General features: G+C 37.7%; 1 protein-coding gene across 1 annotated transcript; it reads right to left on the minus strand.

The window, feature by feature from the left end:
- LOC109085006 (potassium voltage-gated channel subfamily G member 2-like) lies at positions 1-27,091 on the minus strand. Its single transcript, XM_042775926.1, is given in 4 exon segments — positions 1-2,420; positions 19,518-20,009; positions 20,011-20,394; positions 26,714-27,091. Coding segments are annotated over 3 exon segments (1,641 nt in total). The 5' UTR covers positions 20,323-20,394; positions 26,714-27,091; the 3' UTR covers positions 1-1,583.
- Positions 27,092-27,372: the final 281 nt, after the last annotated feature.

Consider the following 27,372-nt stretch of genomic DNA (forward strand, 5'->3'; position numbering starts at 1 on the left):
AATCAACATGTCTGTAATATGTCTGTGCTTGGCTACAGTATTCAACACTGCAAAAACAGCGCAAACACAAATACACATTGAATTCTGCTGTGAGGCGGCTGCCACTTACTTTCGTTTTGTTGTTTATGTTTATTTAGTTATTAAAGGTAAGTTTGCTGGTTCCTGCCTCCTTCTTCCCTGAGTCTTTAACTTTGGTACATACATTTTCCTTAAACATCCTGGCAACCCATTTTTTTAAGGCCATTTTTTTTTTTTTTTTTTTTTTTTTAAGACCAAGGGTCGCAACCCAGGGTTTGAAAACCACTAAGGGCCTTGTTAGTATGCCCTCCTCCCATGCTTGCTGACACTGGTTTGAATCCCTCTAGTAAGAGCTGCACAGGTAAACCTCACTCCCCTGGCCTCAAGAGGCACGAAAGTGGACATTTTCATAGCGTCCTTGTTAAAGCACCTGCCTACCATACTGTGAAATTGGTGCCATGATCCGAATGGGAGTGAAGTTTAGCAAGTGAGTGTAACAGGGGCCTAAGAGCTGTGCAGGTTAACCTCACTCTCCTGGCCTCATGAAGCATGTTTAAGGTTGCTGGTTTTTGTTAGTGCCACTTCTCTTTGTCAGTGGTGCAATAGGACCAGTTACATTGGTGCCGTGACCCGAATGGGATAGTTTAGACAGTGTATTGAGGCAGGCTATTAGATAGTTGTGCAGGTCAACCTCACAGCCCTGGCCTCAAGCAGTATGTTAAGGTTTGCTGGTTTTAGCATCCTTGTTAGCATGCGCACCACCCATGCCAGTTCACACTGGTTTGAATCCTTCTTTAAACGGTGCATGTAGGACTAGTTACATTGGTGCCGTGACAGATGGGAGTGAGGTTTAGGCAGTGGGTGTAACGGAGGACAGGTGGTAGATAGCTGTGCAGGTATATCTCACTCTCCAAACCTTGAGAGGCACACAGTGCTAGAGGCTGCATCCTTTAGCATCCTTGTTAGTGTGCCCACCACCCATGCCAGATAACGCTGGTTCTAATCCCATTTGGAGCAGTGTAGTACAATATGCATTATGATTCATGCAACAACAATGTCAAACCTGGTGTGACACATTTGAATTCTCAACCAAGAATGAGATTTAGGAGCTAACACAGAAGGGAAGATAAGCAAATAAATTACATTTTGCATCATTTTCTCACACAAAGTTACCCTATGGCCTCGGGAAGCTTTGAATATAATACTATGAGTCATATGGACCACTTTTTAAAAATGTTTTTGGAGTTTATAGATCCAGACTCCATTCACTTTCTTTATATGGAAACAATTAGCATTCTGCTATACATTTCCATTTGTGTTCGACAGAAGAAGAAAGACATATGCATTTGGAACAACATAAGGGTTAGTAAATCGCAGAACATTCCTTTTAGGGTGAACAAACTCTTTCAATAATTGTGCTTTGGACATACAGACCTGTCCATTTTAATGTCCCTTTCCCACTGTCTATTATTTTTAAGTCACCTGATTATACAGGTACTATTTATGGCCGCTCACCTGTAGCACGTCTTTGTACATGGTTTTAGTAATACAGTCAGCTGTTTGCATTATGACTTTAGTGATCTCCTGACCTGTGGAGCTCCTTGACTTGTCACAGCCACAGATCTGCGGTGATGCACACTGACTGCGGTGCTCTCTGTGATTCCATGTATGGAAATGTCAGTGTCCTGTGAATCCTCACTGTTTTGGGACTTGGTGCTGTCTTGTGAATCGGGCTTGTGCCGTGTGGCCCGATACTGTTCCTCTTTAAGTTCTAGGTAGGACCGTGAAAAAGTGTGAAATATGGATGTGACTGGGAATGCCATGAGCAGGATTCCACTCAGGATGCTGCTGAGCGCCACCACCTGGCCTGGAATGCTGCGTGGAACCATGTCACCATAACCAACCGTCGTCATTGAAATGACGGCCCACCAGTAGCTCCCGGGGATGCTGGTGAACTCCTGCTTAGCGCCCATCTCGCTCTCCGCCAGAAATACCAGCGGAGAGAACAGTGCCATGGCCACACAGAGGAACAGCAAGAGCAGTCCGAACTCTCGAGTGCAGCGACGTACAGTCAAGCCAAGCGTCTGCAGCCCCAACGAGTGACGTGCTAAACGCATCACGTAGAAGATCCGCAATGCTCGAAGAACTCGCAGGACTAATCCCACCTTCTCCAGATAGTTGTTTCCTGAGCCGGCGGGACGGTCGCTCACGGACAGTGAGTCCACTATCAAAGTGATGTAATAGGGCAGGATGGCCACCACGTCGATGATGTTGAGGGGTGTGCGCAAGAACATGCACTTGCTCTGCGTCTGGATGAAACGGAGGAGGAACTCCAGGGAGAACCAGCCCACACACACTGTTTCCAGCACAAAGATGTTGTAGCACCTCTGGGAGCACTCGCCCTGCCAAAGAAAACACACGTTAGTTGAGCTCAGGGTCGGGGTTTCACATTCTGTCAAACCTCTGAAGTCTTCAGAGGGTCATTATGCAGCATCTCTCAATTTATTGGATAAAATATTGAACCCACTATACTAAAAGAAGGAAATCATACTAGTTAGTTTTTCTTTGTCACAATATCACAATAAAGTGTGGCATAGGAGTACATTTTATATACATCATACATTTTTGAGCACGTTTCAATTTTATCATGTCCCTGGGTGCTGCACTCACTTCTGGAAAATCATTAAGCAATATTCCAGGTTACAGTTTTTTCCTTTTTCACTATTCTTTACTACTCTAAATGTTTCAGGCATATTTTATAGTTTTAATTTTTTTGAGCAATATCCTCAATTTTAGTTTCCACCCTCTTAGTCTATTCTAACATCTTCTAACACTTGAATGGTTAAATGGCTAAAAATGAACATTCTGTTATTAAATACTTACCTTGTTTCAAACCCAGAAGGCTTTCATCATTTTCAGAGCACAGACATATTAATAAAACCTGAGGGATTTCTGTCCCTCTATTGAAAGTCTAGATAATCAAAACTTTCAAGCAAAGGTCATAAAGGCATTGTGAAAGTAGTCCATGTGACTCCAGTGGTTTAATCAAAACGTAGTGAGGCAAAGTACACTCCCTGGCCCCAAAAAAGTCATTGTCTGGAGTTAAATAAGCAAATATAAAGATTTTTGAATCATTCTTGCAATGATTCTTATGTTTTGGTCATGTTGTTTGTTTGGCAACAGTTCTTTTAACCCTAACTGATGCAATGTGTAGCTTTTTATTTCTCAAACAACCATGTTGGAAGATGTATCCATGTCAATATTCCAGGATGACAATACCAAGATTCATCAGGCTCAATTTGTGAAAGATTAGCCACCACAGAGTCCTGACATTAACCCCATTGACAGTCTTTGGGATGTGCTGGAGTTGACTTTACACTGCCTGTTCAAAAAAAGTTGCACTGTAATAGTCTTGATAACATTGTGCATTCATTGTGGCATTGTTTCGACATTATTATCCAATGTCACAACATTTCCATCAAGAGTTTCATTCATTTTTGGTTGCGATCTTGTACTGACAGTGTTGACTCCAGCACATCCCAAAGACTTTCAGTAGAGTTAAGCTCAGCACACTGTGGAGGCCAATTCCTATGAAAATGATTCCTCATGCTTACTGAACCGCTTTTTCACAATTTAGGTCCAGTGAATCATGAAATTGTCATCCTGGAATATATACATGGGTTCTTCTTCCAACATAGTTGTTTAAGAAATGAGAAGCTATGCACTGCATAGGGTTAAAAGAATTGCAAAACATACATCATCCCAGAAATATATTGATCACTGCAATAACGATTGAATCCTAGACTCTTCAGTATTTATTTAATTCCAAACGGTGACAAAAACATCAATTTTAAAATTTAAAGAATTCAAAAGCTATTGTATAACTTCTAAGTGACTTTTACCGTAATTACTTGACTAGCATCCACTTGAAGTCTGCAGCTTGATTTCAGATAAATACACTTGTTTCTGGGAAACTGTACTCTCTGAGTAATTTTGTAATCATAAAAACAAAGAAAAATGTCATGAATGCTGAAGACAAGGTTCTTGGAGACCAGACAGATTTAATAACATTTTGAACACATTATATATACTCTGAAGAGCAGTGAAGGTCATCACTAAATGTGTGAGTGAGAATGTGCCCAGAACTGGCCACCCACCAGTGTCAGGACAAAAAGAAACTTAAGGCAACTCTAAACGACTTTTAATTCTCTGACTGTGCATGAGGCAACAATACATACACACATAGAAATCTAGCATGAATAGAAGGCCTTAGAGAAGACAGCCTTTAAATCTAAAGTTTGCCCAAAGGCAAGACACAAATTAGATCAGTGGCTTCAGTGCTGCATGTAAAGCACACAATACAATACACCTAACACCCCTCAGCAAAGAGCAGTGGTGGCACACATGCTTCTATGCAGCAGGACTGAAAAACGGGAAAAAATCATTGAGGGAGGCTTAAAATCATAAATTTTAACTGGAATCTAGAATGACCCAAAAAATATCCAGTTTAGCATCAGTGCAATGATGTTCCAACTTCAAATATAAGTTTATAGCTATAACTGTATACAGTCATTCCCAAAGGCTCTCACAATATCAAGTGAACACAAAATATGTGAAAACACTGGAATATGTAAAATGTCTACTGTAAATGTTTTTGCATTAAATAGTAAATATTAAATCAAGTGGCATCTGCAAATGAATTTTATGATGACTTCTAATCAGTTTCTGTGTAGGTGATGTAAGTGGATGTATTAGATCAGTTCACATCAAATTGCGTGTGTATGTGGTATTTTATTTATAATGAAATGCAGGCTGGTTTGATATATTTGTTATATAATCAGTTTATATGTGTTATATAATGCAATTCATACATTTGTGGCTTAAAAGGATTGATACCCTTCTTGTTATTCAAAGCCCGTATGACTTTCTCTCTTCTGATGATATTCTGATACTTGTATTTTTGTTTGCTTGTTTGTCGTTTTATTTGGTTACTTTTTTTCTGTACAATGAGTCGGTGGGATCCAAAGTTATGTTGAGGAGTTCTGTTCTGTGTCATGAAGGTCACAATCCTTCAGGCCATGTTTAATTACAAACTACTCTGAGGAAAAACAATCGATCCACTATGAAGCCTTGACAGAAATGTGTTAATGAGCTTCATTCAGACAAATCTGTTTTTCCCGTCACAGATCTGACAGGCTGTTAGAAAACTGTCAAATTTATAAAAGCCCTGCATGATCCCCAGCTTCCCCTGAAATAATCGTTTTTTTTTTTTTTTTTTTGATGAACTACAGTTATATTTAAGGGTATAATTAAATGTGATTATTTCCTAATAATGAAAAGAGCTGATGAAGAGAATGTTTTAGTTGTTGTTTGTGGAGTGTTCCCAAGTTAATGATGTTATATTTTTATTTTTAATATTTTTAATATTTTTATTTTTAAAAATATTATTACAAGTTAAAAGAATGTTTTTCTGTTTTAATATACTTTAAAATATCATTTATTTCTGTGATGCAAAGTTGATTTTTTTCAGCATCATTACTCCAGTCTTCAGTGTCACATGATCCTTTAGAAATCAGTATAATATGCTGATTTATTATGAATATTGGAAAAAGTTGTGCTGTGTGATTCTCTTTTGGGGTTCACTGATAAATAAAAAGTTAAAAAGAACACCATTTATTCAAAATAGAGATTTTTCTAACAATATAAATCTTTAATATCTCTTCTTATCAATTTAACATATCCTTGTTGAATAAAAACAAATTTATTTAAATAAAATAAAATAAATCAATACTGACCTCAAGCTTGTTAACAGTAATGTATACTGTTACAAAAGTTATATTTTAAATAAATGCTGTTCTTTTTTAAACTTTTTTATTCATCAGAGAACCCTGAAAAAAAAGCATCACAGGTTATAAAAATATTATATATTAGAATTTTGATCAAATAAATGCAGGCTTGATGACCATAAGAGACATCTTGGAAAAACATAAAATAGTAATGTATCCAAACATTTGACCTCTGTATGTATATATATATATATATATATATATATATACACAACGTATATATAATTTATTTATTTATTTATTTATTTTTATTTTACATTGGCCTAATTTTACATTTGAGCCCTGGCCATGAGGAACTCTCTGCAGGTTCCTGGTGAGTGTGTGTCTGAGGGAAGGTTGTCATATGAACAGCAGTGTGTTAACTCTGAGTTTCTTGCAGACACATTTGGCACAGAGTCATGTGGAAACTGTAATCCGTAATCCAATGTGTGTCTTTCTGATATTTCCCATTTTTCTTCACGAGCCGCCAAATACATTTCACAGTGTGCACTGTTCAAAGATGTAATTGTTGTGAATTTCTAAACATTCTTTCTTGTTTCTGTTTGTGATTTAGTTTAGTTTGTGTTTGTTTCTGTAGAGTTCAGTTAAAGTGAAAGTGACGTGACAAACAGCCAAGTATGGTGACCCATACTCAGAATTCGTGCTCTGCATTTAACCCATCCAAAGTGCACACACACACAGCAGTGAACACACACACACACTCAGAGCAGTGGGCAGCTATTTATGCTGCGGCGCCCGGGGAGCAGTTGGGGGTTCGGTGCCTTGCTCAAGGGCACCTCAGTCGTGGTGTTGCCTCACATACACCCGAACCACCAACCTAAGAATTAATATTCAAAAACTCTAACCACTAGGCCACGACTTCTCTGCTGGAATACTTGATTCTGGTCAACTGTCAAATATATTAATGTTAAACTGTATCATTGTCAGTTGCCCAAGCAATCATTTTTCAACATTGTGCTAGTTTTGTGGCTCTTGTAGCACTTTGTGCTCTTTCCTCTAATATAACAAAATAATTTCAATTTAAATCAATATTTCATGTCCATACATCCATCCTAAATTAGTTAGTTAGTTTGTTAGTAAGCAGTGGTAAAATAAGTGGGATATGGTGCTGTCATTGATATACTGTTATGGTTTTTAAGGTTTTGTGTAGTTTTCCATTTTTATTAGTTTTTGGTATTTAAAATGTATATAAATGGTATATAAAATGTCAAAAAAACAAAAAAAATAAATATATCTCAAAATTATATCTATTTAATTAATTTTTCAACTCAAATTAAAACTAAAAAAAAAAAAAAAATGCTGCCTTTGCAAATAGCTGAAATAAAGAAAAAGTTTTTTTATTGTTTTATTTTATTTCATTTCATTTAATGTTTGTTTCAAATAATTTTTATGGTTTTCGTTTTTATTATTTGATCATAATACTATTAGTTCATGATTAAATTTCATGTTTGATTATATAATATAATAACATAATGTGTGTGTGTGTGTGTGTGTGTGTGTGTTTGTTTTTGTGAGTTGTGTGTGTGTGTGTGTGTGTGTGTGTGTGTGTGTGTGTGTGTGTGTGTGTGTGTGTGTGAGACAGAGGCAATGCATTTATAGTCCATTAGGTCAATTCTCTGAAATGCTCTTATGTTGTGGTTTTATCGTTTCGCTTTGATAAGAAGCTTTTTAGATGAGGGCTTGTTTTTCCTCTTTTTCTCAGTAACACACTGATCAAATTAAAAGCAGACAATTACAGCGCCCTGATCTGATGTCTTCATCTTGCATCAGGATGAGCTGTGCATCATTTTTTATAAATATCAGGTAGGGGTAAGTTGTCACAGGTGTTTTATGTTGTATTTTTATACACTTTTTAATTACAGTATTTGTCACCATAAACGTTTTAACAATTTTATATTTTTTATGTTTCATGAACTACAATATAATCATCACTGTTAAAATGTGCTTATATACCATTAAAATTAGCTGTAATAATTGTGTATTTAATACATGTCAAATACAAATATATTGTGTAAAATGGCTTGTTATAATTTTACACTATTTTTTCCTGTTAAATTGATCAAAACACACAATATGAAAGCATGACAAAATTATCTATACAAAGGAAATAACCAAAAACATACACACACACACAAACATTATTATTATTATTATTTAAAATTTTCTGTTAATGGTGTGATCAAAAAAAGTTAAAAATCAGGCTTCAGGCTTCAGCATGAGAGTATACAGGGGTTTCTCCTGAAAAACGAGAGACCGATCGAAAGGGAACTGAGAAATATTCACTGGAGTGAAAGTTTGCCAGCCTGCCCCAGTCCCACCTACACGTGTGGCAAAGTAAAGCAGTAACAATCAATCAAATGCAGTTTTAGTGAGAGCAAGCTATTATATTTTAGTGGATGTAAGAGCTTGGCCCCGCAGTGTTTTAATTACTGTTATTCGCCGTGAAACAATCACACAAGCCTCCCGCATTCTCCACGCTTTCTGAAGCCTGTCAGCTTCAGAGTTCAAAGCGCTGCCTGCTAACAGCTTCTCTGAATTTCATTTCCAAAAATCAAGAGAATATGCGCACAGCTTTTTACATATTTACAGATTTACATTTACACATTTACATTTAGTCATTTAGCAGACACTTTTTTCCAATGCGACTTACAAATGAGGACAATAGAAGCAATCAAAACTAACAAAAGATCAACAATATATAAGTCCAAATGATAAGTCTCGGTTAGCTTAACGCAGTTCATGTAGCAAGGTTTTATATATATATATATATTATATATATATATATATATATATATATATATATATACACACACACACACACACACACACAAATATATATAAGTATTGGAACAGTAATGACAAAATTGCTTTGTCTGCTGTGGAGTCAAGACATCTGCAGATATGATTAAAAGATGAATATGAGTATAAAACTACAGAATGTCACATTATTATTAGCTGCCTCAAAACATTTATGTTTTCCCAAATAAAAAGGACAGCAGTTTAATTCCCAGGAGTTTAATTCCCTAATCTGATGTGTGCATAAGTATTGGGACAATTGAACTTAAAGCAAATGTAAAAGTTTAAAAGGTTATATTTAGTTGCAAATCCCTTGCATGCAATCTAAACAACCTTTTGTTTTAAGGAGTTAAAAAGGGTCCTTATCAACTTTTTGGAAAAAAAACAACGGAGTGTCTTTAAAAGCCCTCCTTTGTGCGGAACTTCTATGAACTGAAACCTGAAGACAGGGTGGAACATATCGCCAGCTCTCCACATTTCTCAAATTCATTCTGTGTGTTGACGTAATTTCAACTGAAACCTGAAGACAGGGTGGAACATATCGCCAGCTCTGCCCTTTTCTTGAATGGCCAAAAGCATTTCGTTATATCCAGTGTTGCCAGATTGGGCAAGTTCCCACCCAATTGGGCAGTTTTGAATTTGATTGGGCGGTTGGACAAAATTTGGGGTCAGTTTGGCAGTTTTCAAACATCTAAACTGTACAGGCTAATTGGTCAACAGACAAACCCAAGTGTGCATGTACTGCATCCAATCAAGTCATCATGATGTTATAAACACATACACGCCCATTGCAGACTCAGCTGAAGCTGATGTTGAAGTTGCCCACAGCACTTTTAGCCGCTGCCAGTCACTAGCAATCAGCAGTCAGACGTGATGATTTGTAAATGATTGACAGGTTTTTAGTGCAATAACGGATCAGATTTTGAATGTATAACCATATATTCAAGAGATCACAGTGCCAGAGTGGCCTAAGTTGCATGGTAAAGAGTGGGAGAGTGACTCAACTCTCAAAACATGAATATTACACCTGTGGAGGGAGATGACATGAAGGCTCTGAAATCAGAGCACAATTGAATAATTTAATCAAAATTGAAACTGAATATGGGCTTATATCATGCTGTTCTGCTTCAGGAAATCTTTTAAACTGTCCAGACTGGTATATCCTTGAAAGCTGCTGGACTTGATTAGTTTTGACTGTGCAATGTTCTGTATTATATTCTACAATATATACTTCACGAAAGACATCCTCAATCAAGGTTGTTGGTAATTTTTCTACTGTCGGATTATCGTACAGTATGTATCATTGAACGGCACACTTACTGTCACGGTGTGTGCTTGAATCAGTGTGAAATATCTGCTAATACTCACATATATTACACTTGTTCAGGGCAAGGTGCTCAGGATGAGCCCTCAGATGAAGTTGCATGAGAAACCATCATGCTGTTGTGTAAAATATAGCCACATGGGCTCGGGAGTACTATGGAAAACTGTTGTCACTTAACACAGTCTGCCTCTCCATCAAGAAATGCAACTTGAATCTCTTTTACACAAGGAGAAATCAATACATCAGTTCTAGGCAGAGACGACAGCGAGTTCTCTGGGCCCGAGCTCATCTTAGATTGTCCAAAATACAGTGAAAATGTACTATATGCCGAGTCCACATTTCATCTTGTTTTTGGGGAAAACAGACATCAAATTGTCAGTCACAAAGACGAAAGGGACCATCCAGACTTCAATCAGTGACAGGTGCAAAAGCAGACGTTTGTCATGGAATGGGGGTTTATCAGTGCAAACAGCATGGGTGACTGGCATATATGTGAAGGTACCATTGACGTGGAATCATATATCGTGGAATCATCAAGCAAAGTCCCTGTACAGAGACAGTCATGTCTGCCCATCAAACGCACGCAAGTCCCTTCTAAGACAAACATCAAATTCTCCAAAACTGTCAAGCTGATTAAAATTTCTGTAATCACCAATGAAATCTGACAATAATTGTCTTGTAAATGTTGTTTCTTTTGCTCAGATAGCCTTTAAAAAAGCCTATTTTTTAGGCTAGAGCAGCCAGTGTGCACATGTGCAGTCCTGAACGCAGTCTACACACTAATTGACTGTTTCTACAGCGACTGAGACTTCTAACATCAGCTGCAGTGACACACTGACTTTACCGATTAGCGATTGGCTCTTTCATTCAGAAGGCGGTGCTTCGTTCAATAGAGCGGCCATATTGAGCGTTGCATTTTTCCCCATACAAAACTATACAAGTGACACGTCTTGGGTATATTATAGTCTTTGCATCAAGATGACGTCTCTCATGGGAAGGCCATGGTTATTAGATCAAGACAATGGCAGGTCTCATTCTGCATGTGCTACAACAGCGTGGTTTCATAGACGTGGATGTGACTGACTCGCCAGCAGATCGGTCTCCTGTTGAAAATGTATGGCCCATCATGAAAAGGAGAATCAAACAATAACGACTATGGACTGTTAAGCAGCTGAAGTCTTGTATCAAGCGAGACTGGGCAAAAATTTTGCTTGCAAAACTTTAAAAACTCTAAAAATTAGCATCCTTAATTCCTTAGATGATTAAACTGTGTAATTAAAAGGAAAGGTGATTTGACAAAGTGGTAAACATGCCTCTGTCCCAAATTTTTTTGGAGTGTGTTGTAGCCATCAGAATCAAAATCTGTTTTTAGTTACAAAATAAAATGAAGTTGGCCACTGAAAACACTGGATTTTTTCTTTGTACTTTAGTCAGTTAAGGAGAATGAACAAATAACATATTGTTGATTTTATGGCATTTCACAAAATGTCCCAACTTTTCTGGATTTGGGCTTGAATTTAATTATTTACGACTGTGAATATTTTTTACAGTGTAGGAGTGCTAAGACCAATCAAATCTGCCCACCCTTCCAGTACAGTGCTATTGGTGTGTTTGGCCTATAATTTCCATGTTAAATCACACTCTCACAGTAAACCCATGCGACTGTCCTGATCTGCTCAGGTTGAGGCAGTTTTGTTGTGGTTGTGTAACTGTTCTCAAGATGAAACACTTTCCGTTCATCATCTCCTTTTTATCTCCTTCTAAACTGGGCTACAATTTGGCAATCATCTTTGACAGTCCTCTCATATGTCTCCAGCTTTCGCTCAGTCAGGGTCAAATGTTTCCAGTGCTCTCCTGTCTGAGTGTGTGGGCACGTCTGAGTGCTTCTGCTGGATTTCACTGTTCCAGAGCCTATCAGTACAATTGGTCTGTCCTATACTTGCCGGCGGCTTTGATATATTAACTGTTAAGCCCTATACAGAAGAGTGACAGGAATAATTACAATATGTCTTCTAGCTTTAATCATATTATCAATATTTTTAATATTCATCATGCATGACTGCTTCGTCTCCTTCCTTCTGTCGACATTCATTAAGAATCACATGAGAACAAAATGTTTTGTGTGACTTTCTGTCCTCCTTTCTCTCACTCGGTCCCAGCAGCTGCCAGGACAGACATCATAACTCAGGGTCAATTGCTCCGTTAGAAGCTAAATAGACTGACAACTATGATATTGCTCTCTTCGCTTTGTCAGAGCCTGTTCGGGATCTCAGAGGGGCATTTAAGCTCTGATGGATGAGATCAGTTGCCCGATGTGTAAAGGTGTGTGTGTACTGTATGTGAGTGCAAAATCATTATTTTTGTCAATAACTGTTTCAGTGTTAACATCCACTACAAACTGCATAATGAATGTTTATGACATTCCTGATCTGTAACTGGTTTAAATTTATTAAAAGAATATTCTTTTCTTTTTTTTATGTATATATATATATATATATTTTTTACAGTGTAAGAGTGCTAAGACCAATCAAATCTTCCCACCCTTCCAGTACATAGTATTTGGAACCAAACCAAATACTAAGTACAAGTACAGTACAGTCACTTAAGTGACCTTTTATTTCATTAATATTATCTGCAAGACACCTTAAATAAAGTGTTACCAAATACTCTTTTAAGATTTGAAGTACACTCCAAGTGCACATTTAGTACAAATTAAGTGCACTTCTTTTTCACAAAGGCATTCTTTTTTCAAAACGTGGCATTTATCATTGTCTCCTGTGTGAGAAAAGCTATTAACAGGACTCGTCTAGTGTTTTCTCTCGTCAGTCTGTCTCCGAGTCGCTCAACTAATTCTCTAATTGAGGCATTTTAGTGCATCACAAACTCATTATAGATAACAGCAGGTTTCCTCAGAGGCCACAGATAATGTGTCTAGTGTTATAATGTAATTGTTTGCTGTTGTATAATGAATGAATTGAGAGTTCAGGCTTTGAGCTGGGTTTGTACACTTATTGTGACATTAGCGTAGGTAATGTACCATATGAGGCTATAGTCTCTACCAATGAACTATCCACCAGTTTGTTACGAGGTTGCTGCAGTAAGCTCTTCTGAGAAAGGACCAGTGCTGAATTTGTCAAAGGTTTCCGAGGTTTATGGCATCAAATCTTTCAAAGATCCTTTCAAAGACCTTTGGTCCCAGTACTGGTGTAGTAAAGAGATGTACACTTTAGCATACTTTTAAAAAGACTACTTTTGGAAAAAAACTAAATGTTCATGGCCCCCAGAATATTTTGCTGAATGAATATCTGAACATACAATATATAAAAAGAAAGAACGGAGCCTCTCCTTTTAAACAACAACAAAATGTTTTATTCTAGCATTATTTTTATCAACATTTGAATGTGGGCAAGTTTCATTAATAAAGCAATATTTTGAACAAAAAGCTGAGAAAATTATGTTTTTGTCAAAGACTGTCCAGCTCGGATTCAGATCGATGATCAAAACATTGATGGAGTAGATCGAGTCCCTCAACAGTACCAAAGCTTGCACAGTCCTAAACCACTTTCTGGTGGACATTTCATTCGGTAACGTTAGGCAGTTTGATTTATATGCTGTTTAATGTTTCATTTTACATACGGTATGCGTCTGCTTACATACGCGATCACTTGTTCTGCTTTTTCTTTGCGTGTTTGATCCATACATTTAGTACTCTTTCCGAAGATGCGTAATAGTGCCTCCTACCGTATGTAAGTGAAAACACGGAAAGCCGGAAAATTCCATCTGTGGTGGGGAAAGAGTTAATTTGAAATGATAACAAAGTGCACTTTTTTCTGCATTCATACAGTTAAGATTTGAAGTATTCTACAAGTGTATCTTTTTCACAAGGGTATGTTCTTTTGCTTTTTAAACTCACTTAAGTGTTCATTAGATGATTATTAATATTGGCCTTCTGGCAGAACAGCGTTACCATCAAAAACACACAATCCCACGGCCTGTAAACACAGAGATGCAGTCCTTTTTTTAAAAACATCCCTGTACAATATGACTCTCAGTCAGACCTCGCAGGTTAATAAAAGACAAGTGGGTGTGTGGGTGTGTGTTTGTGTGTGTGGGTGTCCCATGCTTGAGTGCTTAGTGTTTGTAACTGTATATGCATGTATCCGCATGGATATGCATATGTCTGTCTCAGTGTGTGTGTGTGTGTGTGTGTGTGTGTGAGGGGGTGCTGGAGCAGAATGCATTGCTCACAGTGATTGATTGTCTCTTTGAAGATAAAGAGCTCCCTGGATTCCTCCTGCTGTTCTTCAATGTGGCCCTTTGATTGTGGAAGACACCTCACTCTCTCTTCTCTGCTTTAATCTTTGCCGTATTTACACAAACACTCCTTAAGGCCCTGATATACTTCAAACGAAATCGAAGAACGAACTGATACAACGTCATTTTGAACAAAATCAGGCCAAAACGAAGTTCGTTTTGAGTTCGTTTTGGCAGTTCGAAACGGCTCACCAAAACAAACTTTCTGGGGGAGTTCGTTTCGGCTCCTAAACACCTTTGAGTTTCTATTGGTCCATGGGGGTTACGCAATCGGTGGGTGTGCCCAGAAAATCCACCATCCTAAGCATGCAATATCATATCTTGGTTCGTTCCTCATTCTGCGGAGGTCATTAAGGAGAGCAACATCTCCTGAATACACTGGAGTGTCGAATAGCTGAGCTGCACAAATATATGCGCACCTGTCCGATCATTCGTGGAGAGACTTTAAAGATAGACAGTAGAGACAGAGACAATAGAGACAGTATTTCATCCTAGAAAGAAATAGCAACGAAGCTTGGTGTCGACGACCTGAAGTTATGCAAAAAGCGAAGCAGAGAAACATCCAAGACAAGTTTTCCAAAGCCATGAAAAGAATGAAAGGAAAGAGTAAAGATATAAGGTAGCAAGTACCAAATACATGTTTCAAATAAATGTTACACCATACTGCTGCTGTTGTTCTTTCAATAAACGAATTTAAAGGGTATACAGTAAATGAAATGCCAAATGAATATACAATAATAAACCTTTGTTTTTATCAAAAAAATTATCCAGTTTAATAAAATAAATGAACACTAATAAAATAAAGCAACAAACTGATTCCAATATTTTTTTTTCCCACGTCATGCTAAAGTTTTCAGACTATGAGCCATTCACACTTACCATAAAGGACTGATTATGGAATGGTTCTTTTGTATTGCAAACATGATACTTGACTCTGAATTGCTGCTAAACATTATTTTTTTGTCTATAATATTCTGACCATTGGGCCCCGTCTCACACCTACACTTCTTCATTTCATCGTAGTTTTGTTTAGGGGATACACGTGAGTGTCGTGACACATGTTTACATTAATCTAGAGCCCGCCCCCAGCAGTGCGGGGGTGTTGGAAAGTTCGTTAACAGTATAACGTTGCTCAGCCTTTTTGAACTTCTTTTTGCCCCGAAACGAAGAACGAAAATTAACTTCGTTTGAAGTATATCGGGGCCTTTAGTCAGAACTCTGAAAAGTTGAAAAATGCTATAACAGGGCCTGGGCACAGGTGTATTGTTGTGGTTGTTGGGTTTTCCCTTAAAGTCCAATCACATCTGATGTTAGTATTATCACTAACAGTCAAAGGGTTTCAGATGTTGGGTCATATAAATATGCAGTTCTGTCATGAAACTCTAGATGTCGCAGAGTGAAAGGTCCTTTAAATTAAATTTACAACAGGGCACAAGCTGATTGTCCTCTGCAGCCAGTGGCATTGCTTGCTCAACTTTTAAATAAGACTGGCTCAGTGTTTTCTGTAAGATGGTCCAGTAGCAAATTATTTGAGTGCCTTTGAAACCCTCCACCTCCTCCAGCTCCACCTGTCTAGATCTGCTACATTATTTATGTAGACATATTGCTTAGAACAGCATCTGTGTGTAGTGTCTAGTGGTAGTATCTAGTCTACATGCTAGCAGATCTAGACCAAATACACTAACAACATTATCAACGAGCTAAAATTATTCAGAGAGCTTTCATGATTGAACTGGTGTTATTACATGTATTAGGCTTGATTAGCACATTAAATATACTTTGATTGAAGATCACAGAGACTGATGCAAATATGACTCTACTGATTGACTTTTAATGAGTTAAATATTAAACTTGAAAACAAGCCCCTTGTGTTACCAACCAAAAAGCAAAGATGAAAAGTTGACTGTGGGTGAATGTGTGTGGGGGTCAGACTTTGCTAACCTCTCTGTTGTGGTGTTTAGAGCTTAGGGTACAGCAAATATAATTACAATAGCATACTACAAAAGAGCGGAAGAGAGAAGGCAGGTCAGACAATCTTAAAATGCACTGCTACAAGCGGAATAAATAATAAATCCAACAATGTGTACAAAGCAGAAAATTACAGATAATAAATTGATTGAAAATGCTTATACAAATTCCATCAAAACAAAAAAACTCACAATTTAGTTTGGGGACCTACCAACTATAACTTCTGCCTCAATAAGATCCTAATTTACTGCTTTTTAATAGTTAGTAAGGTAGCTATTAAGTTTAGGTATGGTGTGGATTAAGGGATCTAGAATATGGTCGTGCAGAATAAGCCATTAATACTGTATGTGCTTTTTAAGTACTAATAAACAGCCAACAGTTGGGTTAGTCCATATTTTTTAGAATGTGTGTACTTTGTGGTGTTTTGGGGGACAAAACTGTCCTTAAAAGTGTTAAAACCTCTCTTCAGAGACGTCCTTAATCGCTAAATTGATTCTTAAATAATGAAAATATTGTTGATGTTTAGAAGTCTAAAGTGTGAATAATTTTCTTTTAGGGGTTGATTTAGTCTATAGTTATTATAATTAGCAGGAAACAATAGTCACTGGGATGTCCTGAGAAATACAGTCAAACAAAGTCGTGTGAGTGAGTGTTGGTGTGAATGTGTTTGTATGTGAGTGTGTGTGTGTGTGTGTGTGAGTGAGTGAGTGTGTGTGTGTGTGTGTGTGTGTGTGTGTGTGTGTGTGTGTGTGTGTGTGTGTGTGTGTGTGTGTGTGTGTGTGTGTGAGAGTGAGAGTGAGTAAGTAGGCACATGTGTGTGTGATAGAGGAACAGCTGCCAGGTTTTTACAATAGTTCTGTGGAATATGGCTAATTTAGTATTCATGAAATTGGGCCCTGGACTTGAGATGCTGTCCCCCAGGCTGTCATGCCTGTTTCTGTCAGAAAAATATCCCCCTACAGTACACAGTCTAGCTACTGAGACAGTGTCTCTCTCTCACACACGAACACACACACTGCACACACATCTAACACAAACATCTCATGTCTCTGAATTGTTTACAGTGAAAATGATTCACATCATCAAGTGCAGAGAAATATCGAGATGAAGGAGTACTCGGTTTTTGTCAAAGGCCAATTTTCAGGGCCAGTTTTTCCCAGAGGTGTTTTAAGTGACTATACTCTAACTCAAAGACCATTATATTTGCATTTTATGAATTTAAAAAGTTTGCTGCAGTTTTGCTAAACATAAACTCTTAAGTGAATTAATCACAGCATTTCACTGAAATCTGAATCAAATACGATTTCCAGTATAAACCTCTATGTTTATGTCTTAAAGGGATAGTTCACCCAAAAATGAAAATCCAGTCATCATTTCATGTCATTTCATATTCATATGACTTTCCATCTTGCATAAAACTGGTTGTTGTTTTTCCAAGCTATGAATCCGTATTAGAGCTTTCAAGCTTCAAAAGGCACGCAAAGAACCATAAAGTGTCATAAAAGTAGACCAATCACTATATACTTTATCATATATCACTGTTAATCTTCCTCTCCAATGAGCTGTTAACTGTTGAAACCAAATCAATGAGTCAGTGGGTTCACTGTGAATAAACCTTTCACAGATTTAAGGGGGTAAGGGTAAGGTTTGGATTAGGGTAGGGACACATCAAACTGACGCCAAAGAAGTAGCGCTGAGGAAAGCTGACTGTGCCATCGCATCACCTGCGTCAGGGTAAAAAAATTGCACTAGAACAAACTGGACAAACTACAGCCGACGACAAAATACCCTGCACATTATTCACTACAACATACAGAGAGAACATACAGTAACTCTCCAATACCAGCAGGTGGCAGCAGTCTCTAATTGGAATTCAAGCGGGCAAACAGCGAGTATGGAAGGATATTCTGGACTATTTTCAGAAGGAATTACAAATTGTATTTTCAATTGCATTTTCCACATGTGGACGCATTAATTGTGACATAATCCAAACGCAATTGCAAATCTTGCATTACCGTTTGCATTTTCGCTTTCGTGAACGCACAGTAATCATCAAATTTCAATTGGAGAAGCAAAGTTCATTTGCAACTGTATTTCCCATATCTCACGAGTTATGAGCCTGTCATATTTAAATAGCAATATAAATTACCAAGTCTGCTTTTTCACTCTCTCTTCGTCACGTGTGTAACCTGCCAAAACTCAAATGGAATCACAATTCCTTTTGCATTTGAATTTCCGGTGCCTGAAAACTGTCAATCAGTGTCAGGGGCGGGACTAAACTAGGGGGCGTGTTTGTATTGGGAGGTGACGTCACTCACAGATGATTGTGCCGAAACATACAATGCAAAATGAATGTAAAAGTCAAAAATAAACCCATAAACACAGATCCCAAACATGCGTATGAACGAAAACAAACAGACACACACAATCAATAACTCTGTCTTTTTTACCCCAAATGCAGTCGTGGTAATTAATATTGCTATTTAAATATGACAGGCTCATAACTTGTTAGACATGGGAAATACTGTTGCAAATTAACTTTGCTTTTTCATTTGAAAATTTAAAAATTGTCCGGAATATCCTTTCATACAGGAGAGCTAGAACTGTGGATATACAAAGCAAGCAGTGCTTGCCATTGTTACCATTGTTTGTATTATTATTATTTTATTATTATTAAAATAATCCTCTGGTCAAATGAGGTGACAAGACAAGTGACAAGAATGACAACACGTGTCTGTGTGTTCACTCTTTACTCCGTTGGTTTGCTTTCATCAGTTCTGTTTGTGTGTGTGTGTGTGTGTGTTTCTCTTTTGCTAAGATGAATAGCCAATCGGATTTCTCTTTCTCACTGAAGATCTCCTCCGCTTAGGTTTGGGGGTTAAGGGTAAAGTAAGGATTAGGATTATAGGGTTCAGAGTTAGGTTTGGGAATAAGCCTACATTTTTGGGATTTAACTAAGGTTTTGGAGTAAGGGTAGGTAGGGTTAGGATCATAGGCATTGGACTTAGGTTTGGGGGTAAGGGTCTAGAAATTCAAGACACTGTACATTCCCTGAATATAAGATAATTTAGCTTCTTCCCAAGTCAATTTTAAGGATATTTAAATACATTTAACTGGAAATCAAGACAAAAATCCTGATGAAGAAAATGTTTCTTGCAATGTAACTAATTGTCTCCTTTTTTGGACTACTAGCACAATCAGTTCAAACATTCACACAAGCCCTAGTCTGGCACGTTTATATGTACACTCACCCTCTCCTCCTCCTCCCTCAGGTCAGGCATGGTGCTGACACACAGTGTAACTGCCGTAATGGCCACAAAGACCACCGAGAGGCAGGCGAAGATCTTCCCAGGAATCCCGGAGTGAGGGTTCTCCACCATGTCTCTGAGGCTGTGCATGCAACTGTCCAGACGCCCCTCCTCTGGGCTCCCGACGCCCGGCGCCTCCTCACAGGACTGGGGCGCGGTCAGCTCAGCCTCCTCCTCCTCCAGCCGGAGTCTCTCTCGCTGCTCCTCCTGCCGAAGACGGAGCTTTCTCAAGCAGCACCACTCCAGACTGGCCTCCTCCACACCCCAATACAACAGTTCCTCCTGAAAGGAGAGCGCGCACATCTCCCGCAACAGGCGAAGCTTCCCGGCCGCCAGGAACGTGACGATGGAGCGGAAGGCGCTGGGGCTTCGGTCGAAGAAGAACTCGTTGCAGTGCGCATCATAGTCATCACACAAGTCTACTAATCACTCATCAATCCTCCAAACTCCCAAAAACCCCCAAACGCGTCAGTGGGAACTCCTCAAGAGTGGACCATGGTATGCGATAACGGATGCCGCCCACGTTGATGATGGCAGTGCGGTCAACTAAAGCACCCTCGTCTGCTCCAGCTCCTCGATTCCGGTGCACCTCGACCTCCTGTACGCCGGGCTTACACTGCAGTTGTGCACGTTTGTAAAACACACCCTTTTTGCTGCTGATTTCATGCGGGTTCTCCAAAGGGTTAAAGTGGAAGGAGGTAAACTGATGATCGGTGCTGCCTGCTAGGAAAGCCACCTCTTGGTACATCTCTGCTGTGCGTGGCTGTGCACTCCACAGATTCACAGTCTACCAGGTCACGGTGGTCATCATGGATGAGCTCTGAGAGATAAAAGAGGAAGCTTTTAATGAAGACTTACTCTATAGTTCCCACTCCAGGTTGCTAAGCCCAAGGGGCACAGTGCAACAAAATTATCACAGAAAACAACAGATTAATTAGTCCAGATATATCAAAACACACTGGAAATCCTCCACAACACAAACAAAACAGTTCCTCACACACTGCACATACTAAAAAGGTAAGTTCACTGATTTTCAAACAACTTTGTGTTATTAATGTCAGTAGCATATGTAAATGAACAACGTTAAGTTAATATTTAAGAATTAATAATTTTTTTAATGCAATAACTTCATGATTGTAGATATATTTAAATACATGTCATTCAAGTTTCAACAGATATTACATAAAAGTATGCTTGTCAGTACAATAACCATATTTTAAATGAAATTACATACAAAGATGGGTTCAGTTAATTCCATTTAATAGACATTTAAACTAGAACATAGTTTAATTTAATTGCAATTAACATGCAACTTAGTCTCTGAAAACATTACATTTAGTTCACACTTAAGTATATTCTTTCCTCAGTAAGTACTCTTTTCAAAAGTATGTGGATTAGTCATACGTCATATAGACTATTTTTCTGATACTTTTATGGTGCTTTTGCTTCATTTTTGTCACCATTCATTGTATTCGCATTGAAATTGCATTGAAAAAGTTTACTGCACTGAAGAAAAATACCATTACATTATACCTACTGTACATTTGCAATTGAATTCCATCTCTTAAAAAACTACTGAAATTTGAAAATTAATACACTTTTACATGGGTGAAGAATTTAGCCTTTCCAATCCATCATTCCATGAGCTCTGGATTTACAATAAGCAGCTTCAACACACTGACTGTCTCAAGGGCAAAAACGCTCATCGGGAAATATGTAATGATTGCATAAAAGTTGTCAAACATCAACACTAATGCTGCAAAATTCATACTAATATACTCACTGTCTCAGTCTCCTAATGCAACATCACATTCTCCTGACACATCAGTATATGTTATTTAATCAGTAGTGAAAATAGGTTCTCCCATGGCTTTGAAAGTCTTAACTGCTCACGAGTCACAGGATACAGTAAATTCATGTCACAACACAAGTTGAACCATAAAGCGGAGGAATTAATTATAATGTTTTCTTTTCTATTCATGGATAAGTTCCCAAATGAACCGTGTTCTCTACACAATGGCAGAGTAAGGTCCAGCGCTCTCAAATGAACATGGGTATAATTAGTCTGACTGCAACAGGAGATTTATGAAACAGACTTCTCATGCCAGAGGATTCAATAATTCTGAGAAACACCATCCGTCTTACAAAGGCTAGTCAACCTTATGTGAAATTAACACATAATTTATTCAAACAGCATATCTGAGCAAAATGGCATCTCTGATTTTTGTCTCTCTTGTTATGTATATTTAAGCATTTATATTCAAAAATATATTTATATTTATTTATTAATCAGAAATGACGAATGAAAACAAAAACTTCAAAAAGCAGCAGACAGAATTTTAAAGCTCACTCAAATCACATCAGATATTTCTATCCTAAACTGCCCTCCGATTTATATTATAAATGCAATCTCTTTTAGCATGACTTCTCTATACTTATGATGTAAGCAGCAATTATAGAAACTTTTGAGCATTATACATGATTCAGCTTCTGTCTCGTCTGAGCTTTAATTTTATTTCTTAACATGCTGCCTGAGCCCGAGGCCTCTGATAATCTCAGTGAATCACTGTTGAACTGAAACAGTGTAGAAGAAAGATGCCATGTGTTACCGCTCGATCCCTGAGTCAATATATGACCCAGCATTTCCTGCATGAAGCTCAAACTGCCATCATACGAGCTCACACTGCACATAATGTGCCAGTTAAAGATGCCAAGGCGTTTTTAAAAATGCAAATGAGCCAGACTTTCCTCTTGTCCAAAGATGACACTAGGAAGCAACATCTAACAATGATAAATGATTTATACACAATACATCTGAGTAAAGCAGAGCAATGTGACAGATCTTTCCAAAATTAGAAGACTTTCATTACCTCTCAAGTGAATAGTTTTTTTTTACACTACCGTTCAAGGTTTTGGATCCGGGATTTTTCAATGTTGCTGAAAGAAGTCTCTTATATGTTCACCAAGGCTGCATTTATTTGATCAAAATTGTAGTAAAAACAATAATATTCTGAAATATTATTACAATTTACAATATAGTTTTTTCTATTTTAATATATTTTAAAATGTCATTTATTGCTGTGATCAAAGTTGAATTTTCAACATCATTACTCCAGTCTCACATGATCTTCAGAAATCATTCTAATATGCTGATTTGCTGCTCAAGAAACATGATTATTATTTTCAGTGTTTTGCTGCTTAATATTTTAGTGGAAACTGTGATACATGAAGTTTCAAAAGAACAGCATGTCCATACAAACTATATAACTTCACAGAAGTGGTGTTTTTGCTGGCCCTGAAGGAAGTGCAGAGGCAGCTGCTTTATTGAAGCGATGTCTGTGGATTTTGGGGGGTAACAGAGAGGTCAAAAACACAGAGAATGTCTGAAAGAGTGTTCACTTCTTTATGTCATCTAGCACTCAAGGGAAGTGCTCAAACTGCAGTGGCTTCTGAGGATCAGTCTGATCAGAAAGTTATGTCTCTATAGTCTTCTGAAATGAAAGCAAGTCTTTCTCAGACAGACTGACATTTTATTATGTCTTCAAGTTATTGTTTCAAGATTATTGTTTATATACTACCAAATAAAAATTTCAGGATCAGTATATTTTAAAGGAATAAAAGTAAGGATGTACTGATCAAAATGACAGTAAAAAATTAAATTGTTACAGAAGAGTTTTATTTCAAATAAATGCTGTTCTTTTGAACTTTGCATTTATCATAGAATCATAGTTTCCACAAAATTATTAAGCAGCACAACTGTTTCCAAAATTGATAATAATCAGAAATGTTTCTTAAACATCAAATCAGCATATTATACTGATTTCTGAAGGATCATGTGACACTAAAGACTGGAGTAATGATGCTGAAAATTCAGCTGCGTATCACAGGAATAAATTACGTTTGGGTATATTTCGTCTAATCTGGGGTTAGTGTTATGTGCTCTTTGAAGAATCTTGCACTGCATCGAACTGTGTTGGGCAAATACAGAGGAAGAATGTACTAATTTACTGTAATTTTTTACTTATATTTTTTGTTTATTTATTTTACAGTGCAGTATAGGTCCTATTTACATTTATACAGTATATTTCATTCATTTATGTTTCAGTCATCATTCAAAATAGTAAAAAGCTAGGACAGGAGAATAAGAGAACCGAAAAAGTGAAAGCATAGAATTATTATTATTTTATTATTATTATTATTATTATTGAAAGTTGTTAGATGCTTGGGGAAGACATGAGTTTTCAGCTGTTCCTTGAAGACTGTGAGGGATTCGGATGGAGTTAGGTCATTCCACCAACATGGGTACAGTGAAAGAAAACATCCTTTACAGTAATTTTGTGCCTCTCTGCGATGGGACCATGAGCTACGGCTCATTTACGGACCGCAGGCTTCTGGAGGAGGTGCAGATGAATAGGAAAGAGTGGAGGTAGCAGGGTGCGGAGCCCGTGGCAGTTCTGTAGGCAAGCACCAATGTCTTGAACTTGATGTGAGCCACAACTGGAAGCCAGTGCAGAGAGATGAGAAACGGTGTGACATGGGCTCTCTTGGACTCATTGAAAACAAGATGTGCTGCTGCATTCTTATTGCAAATGAATTTCCCTAAAGGCAAAGAGTGTAAGAGACGGTGTGGGCAGATCTGTCTGCTAGCTCTTTCTTTCTTCCTTTCTTTCTTTCCCACAACTGTTTGCACGATTAATTACACTCACAATCACTGAGGATCCGGTCTATTCATTTAGTCCTGTGGGTCTGTATTGAGATCTATCGAATCGATGGTAAAAGACCCTGGAGACTGTCATCACTATTAACAATCAGCACAGATCCATTCCAAGATGCCTGTAACATTGCTTTCCTTTTTGCGAACTTCATAACAGCACACAGGATGCTGGAGGTCTCCGTGCAGACATATTAAAGCACAAGCCACACAAACGCTCCAGCACAGACAGACAGACAGGTCCTGTGGAGCGCTGAGAGATGAAAAGCAAGATGTTGGGCTGGCGTACAGGAGCCAGCGTGAGTGATGGTGCTGATGATGAGCGCTGCGGTGCTGTGTGTCTCCTGGGGAAGATGAAATTCAATAGTGCTGATGGGGAGATTTCAGCAATGGCACTTTGAGTTAGAGACTTATAAAGGCACTCATGAATCAATATGAGCTATTTGTGCTTGTTCTTAATAGATGGTGACGTTAGTCATGCTACTGCGCTGTAAAACAAATCAGAAGACAATAAGTGCATTGTTTTTCTGCCACTCAGTTTTTCGTTTTATGTCTGCAGTGACGCTGAGTTGCGCTAACAATCCTCCTAAAAATTTAACACAAAACACTCATAAACTTCAAAAGTGGCACCAAAAAATAAATTATTTATTTTTATTTATATTAAGGTTGATACAGAAATCATATTTTAATATTATTTTAATATGTTTGTTACATATAAATGTGAACTAAAATTACTATTTGAAACTGATATGCATTTACATTTATGCATTTGGTGTGTACTTTTATCTAGATTGCCTTATATTGCAAGTTTTGCAAATGTTATCAGTTCATGCATTCTCCTGGAATCTAACCTGTTACCAAAGCTGTTGCAAGCAACAAGGCAAGAATATATAATATGTATAATTTAGAGAAGAAATTAAGAAAGAAAAAAAAGCTGTGCACACCACACTCCGATTAAAATGTCAATTTATACACTACACACAAATTGATTCATTTAAAATAAATCTCTGCTGGATAAGTGTGACAGGTTTGGGGTCTGTTTCGTCTCTAATGAAGGGGTCATTTCTCTCAGCAGACAAAACTGTCAGTTCCTCAGGATTATTTATGAATGAGTTTAATGAATGAAGTTGGACAGAAAAACCAAGGGAGTGTCGAGAAGTTTGAAGTGGCAAGAAAAAGTAAGTTTATCCTTCTTGTTATTTTTTAACACTTCAACACACAGCAAGAGTGATTCACGTACAGTAGTACGTCTATAGAAATGTTACTGTATGTCAGTCACAGTTTAACAGTCAGAACCAAACAAGTACCATTCAGTAAGCTCTTATAGGCTTTGAATTATTTTTTTAATTATTTATAGACATGTATCAAACGTAGTGTTATTTAAAAAGTTTTTAATTGTTAAGAGAGACTGTGTTAATAGCCACTGCACCAAATCTACTTTAAGTCATGTGTTAGACTGAGTGTCAGGATCCCGGTGTTTCACCAGCTCATCCTAAAGATAAATGTGTCATTAAAACTGACCTAGATGTCATCCAATATCCAAAGGACTTGTACTATCCAATCCACCAAAATAAACATGTTAATTGGCTATTGTGTCACTTGAATAGGTTGTAATAGCAGGTCAGTGCTCTTTTCAGATCATCTCACACTCTCCTGTATCAAACACACAAATACTTACATGTTGCTGTTGTCCATTTTTCAATTGTTTTCACACGTATCAAGTTTTTCCTGCTAACCTACACATTTCAGCTTTTAATAGTAGCTTACAGTCATTTACAATACGACAGACGTATATGAAGATATATTACTTCATAATTTCATGAAAATCCTAGCAAGCTGAATGTGCACATAATGATCTGGTAAGCATATAATACAGTCATGTTAAAAAATATTATAAAGGGGCCATACAACACTCAGTAAGTGCTTTAACAATCATGCTTTAAGTTTACAGCTTTAAAAACGATCTGATTATAATCATATTGTTTTAGCATGACTGAAATGAAATGGATTTATTAGTGTGCTGGTAAAATGAAGCCAGTTTTTATTAAACATAGCTTTGACACCTAATATTGATTCTTAATAATGTAGCCTAACTTTATAAATCTTGATTTGCCCGAAATCACACTGTATTATAGTTTCAGGTACAGAGAATCAGAAAATAATAGTAATGAGACGCGTTGATGAAAGGCTTTGTATTAAAACCCAGCGAATTTCCAAACTAGGAGCGTTTTGGAACTCAGAACGCGCGAGCCTCGGACCAGCAATGGTTTGGATTCGCACCCACTGTGCTTCATACCTGCTGCGGTTACTATTGCGATTTTACACACATAAACTAACATAAAAGAGCTGCAGATACGAACTGACTCCTTACAAACCAGCCCAAACTCAAAAAAAAAAAAAAAAAAATCCCAGTGACCAGTCGACTTACCCGTTTGCAGCCCTTTGGTGTTGCGCTGCCCTGCTCATTTTCAGCTTGGACGTGTAAGTTGTGCTGTGATGCAGGCGCACAGTTACTTTTTTATCCCTTTCTCCGCATTCCTGGGTGTTTTTATTCCAGCATCAGGCTGCCTCCAGCTCACAGCTCCTCCACAACTGCTGAAGTTCCTCAGTCATCATCATCGTGTCAGATCCGGATCTGATGGGTGTTCCTGCTGCTCTCTCGCGCGCACGCTCGAGTCCCCATCTCACCCTGAGCCGGTTTGCTTAGTAATAACGTCGCATTACCATGCAGAAATACATTAAAACACTTCTCTCTCGGATTTCACGGGTTTCCTAATTTAATTGTGCTCGTTATGTGCAACCCATCCTGCTGAACAGCCCACTGGAGCATGGATACATGTGAACGATCTTCCAGCGAGTTTCAAAACACTAAATCTGTTAGTTAATCATTTTTTATTCCATTTATTTTTGTCGCTCGTTTACACATCGTGTGTCATTGGTGTAGATAGCATGCATATGGGCGTGCTTAATTCATCAATAAAAACAGCAGCATTTATTTTATTGTATTAGATTTTATGTTAAAAACAACAGCAATACTGATAATAATTTTATATATAATAACAAAACAATTTAATAATATATAATACA

This window comes from Cyprinus carpio, chromosome A19 (genome assembly GCF_018340385.1).
Source record: "Cyprinus carpio isolate SPL01 chromosome A19, ASM1834038v1, whole genome shotgun sequence".
Classification (NCBI taxonomy): Eukaryota; Metazoa; Chordata; class Actinopteri; order Cypriniformes; family Cyprinidae; genus Cyprinus; species Cyprinus carpio.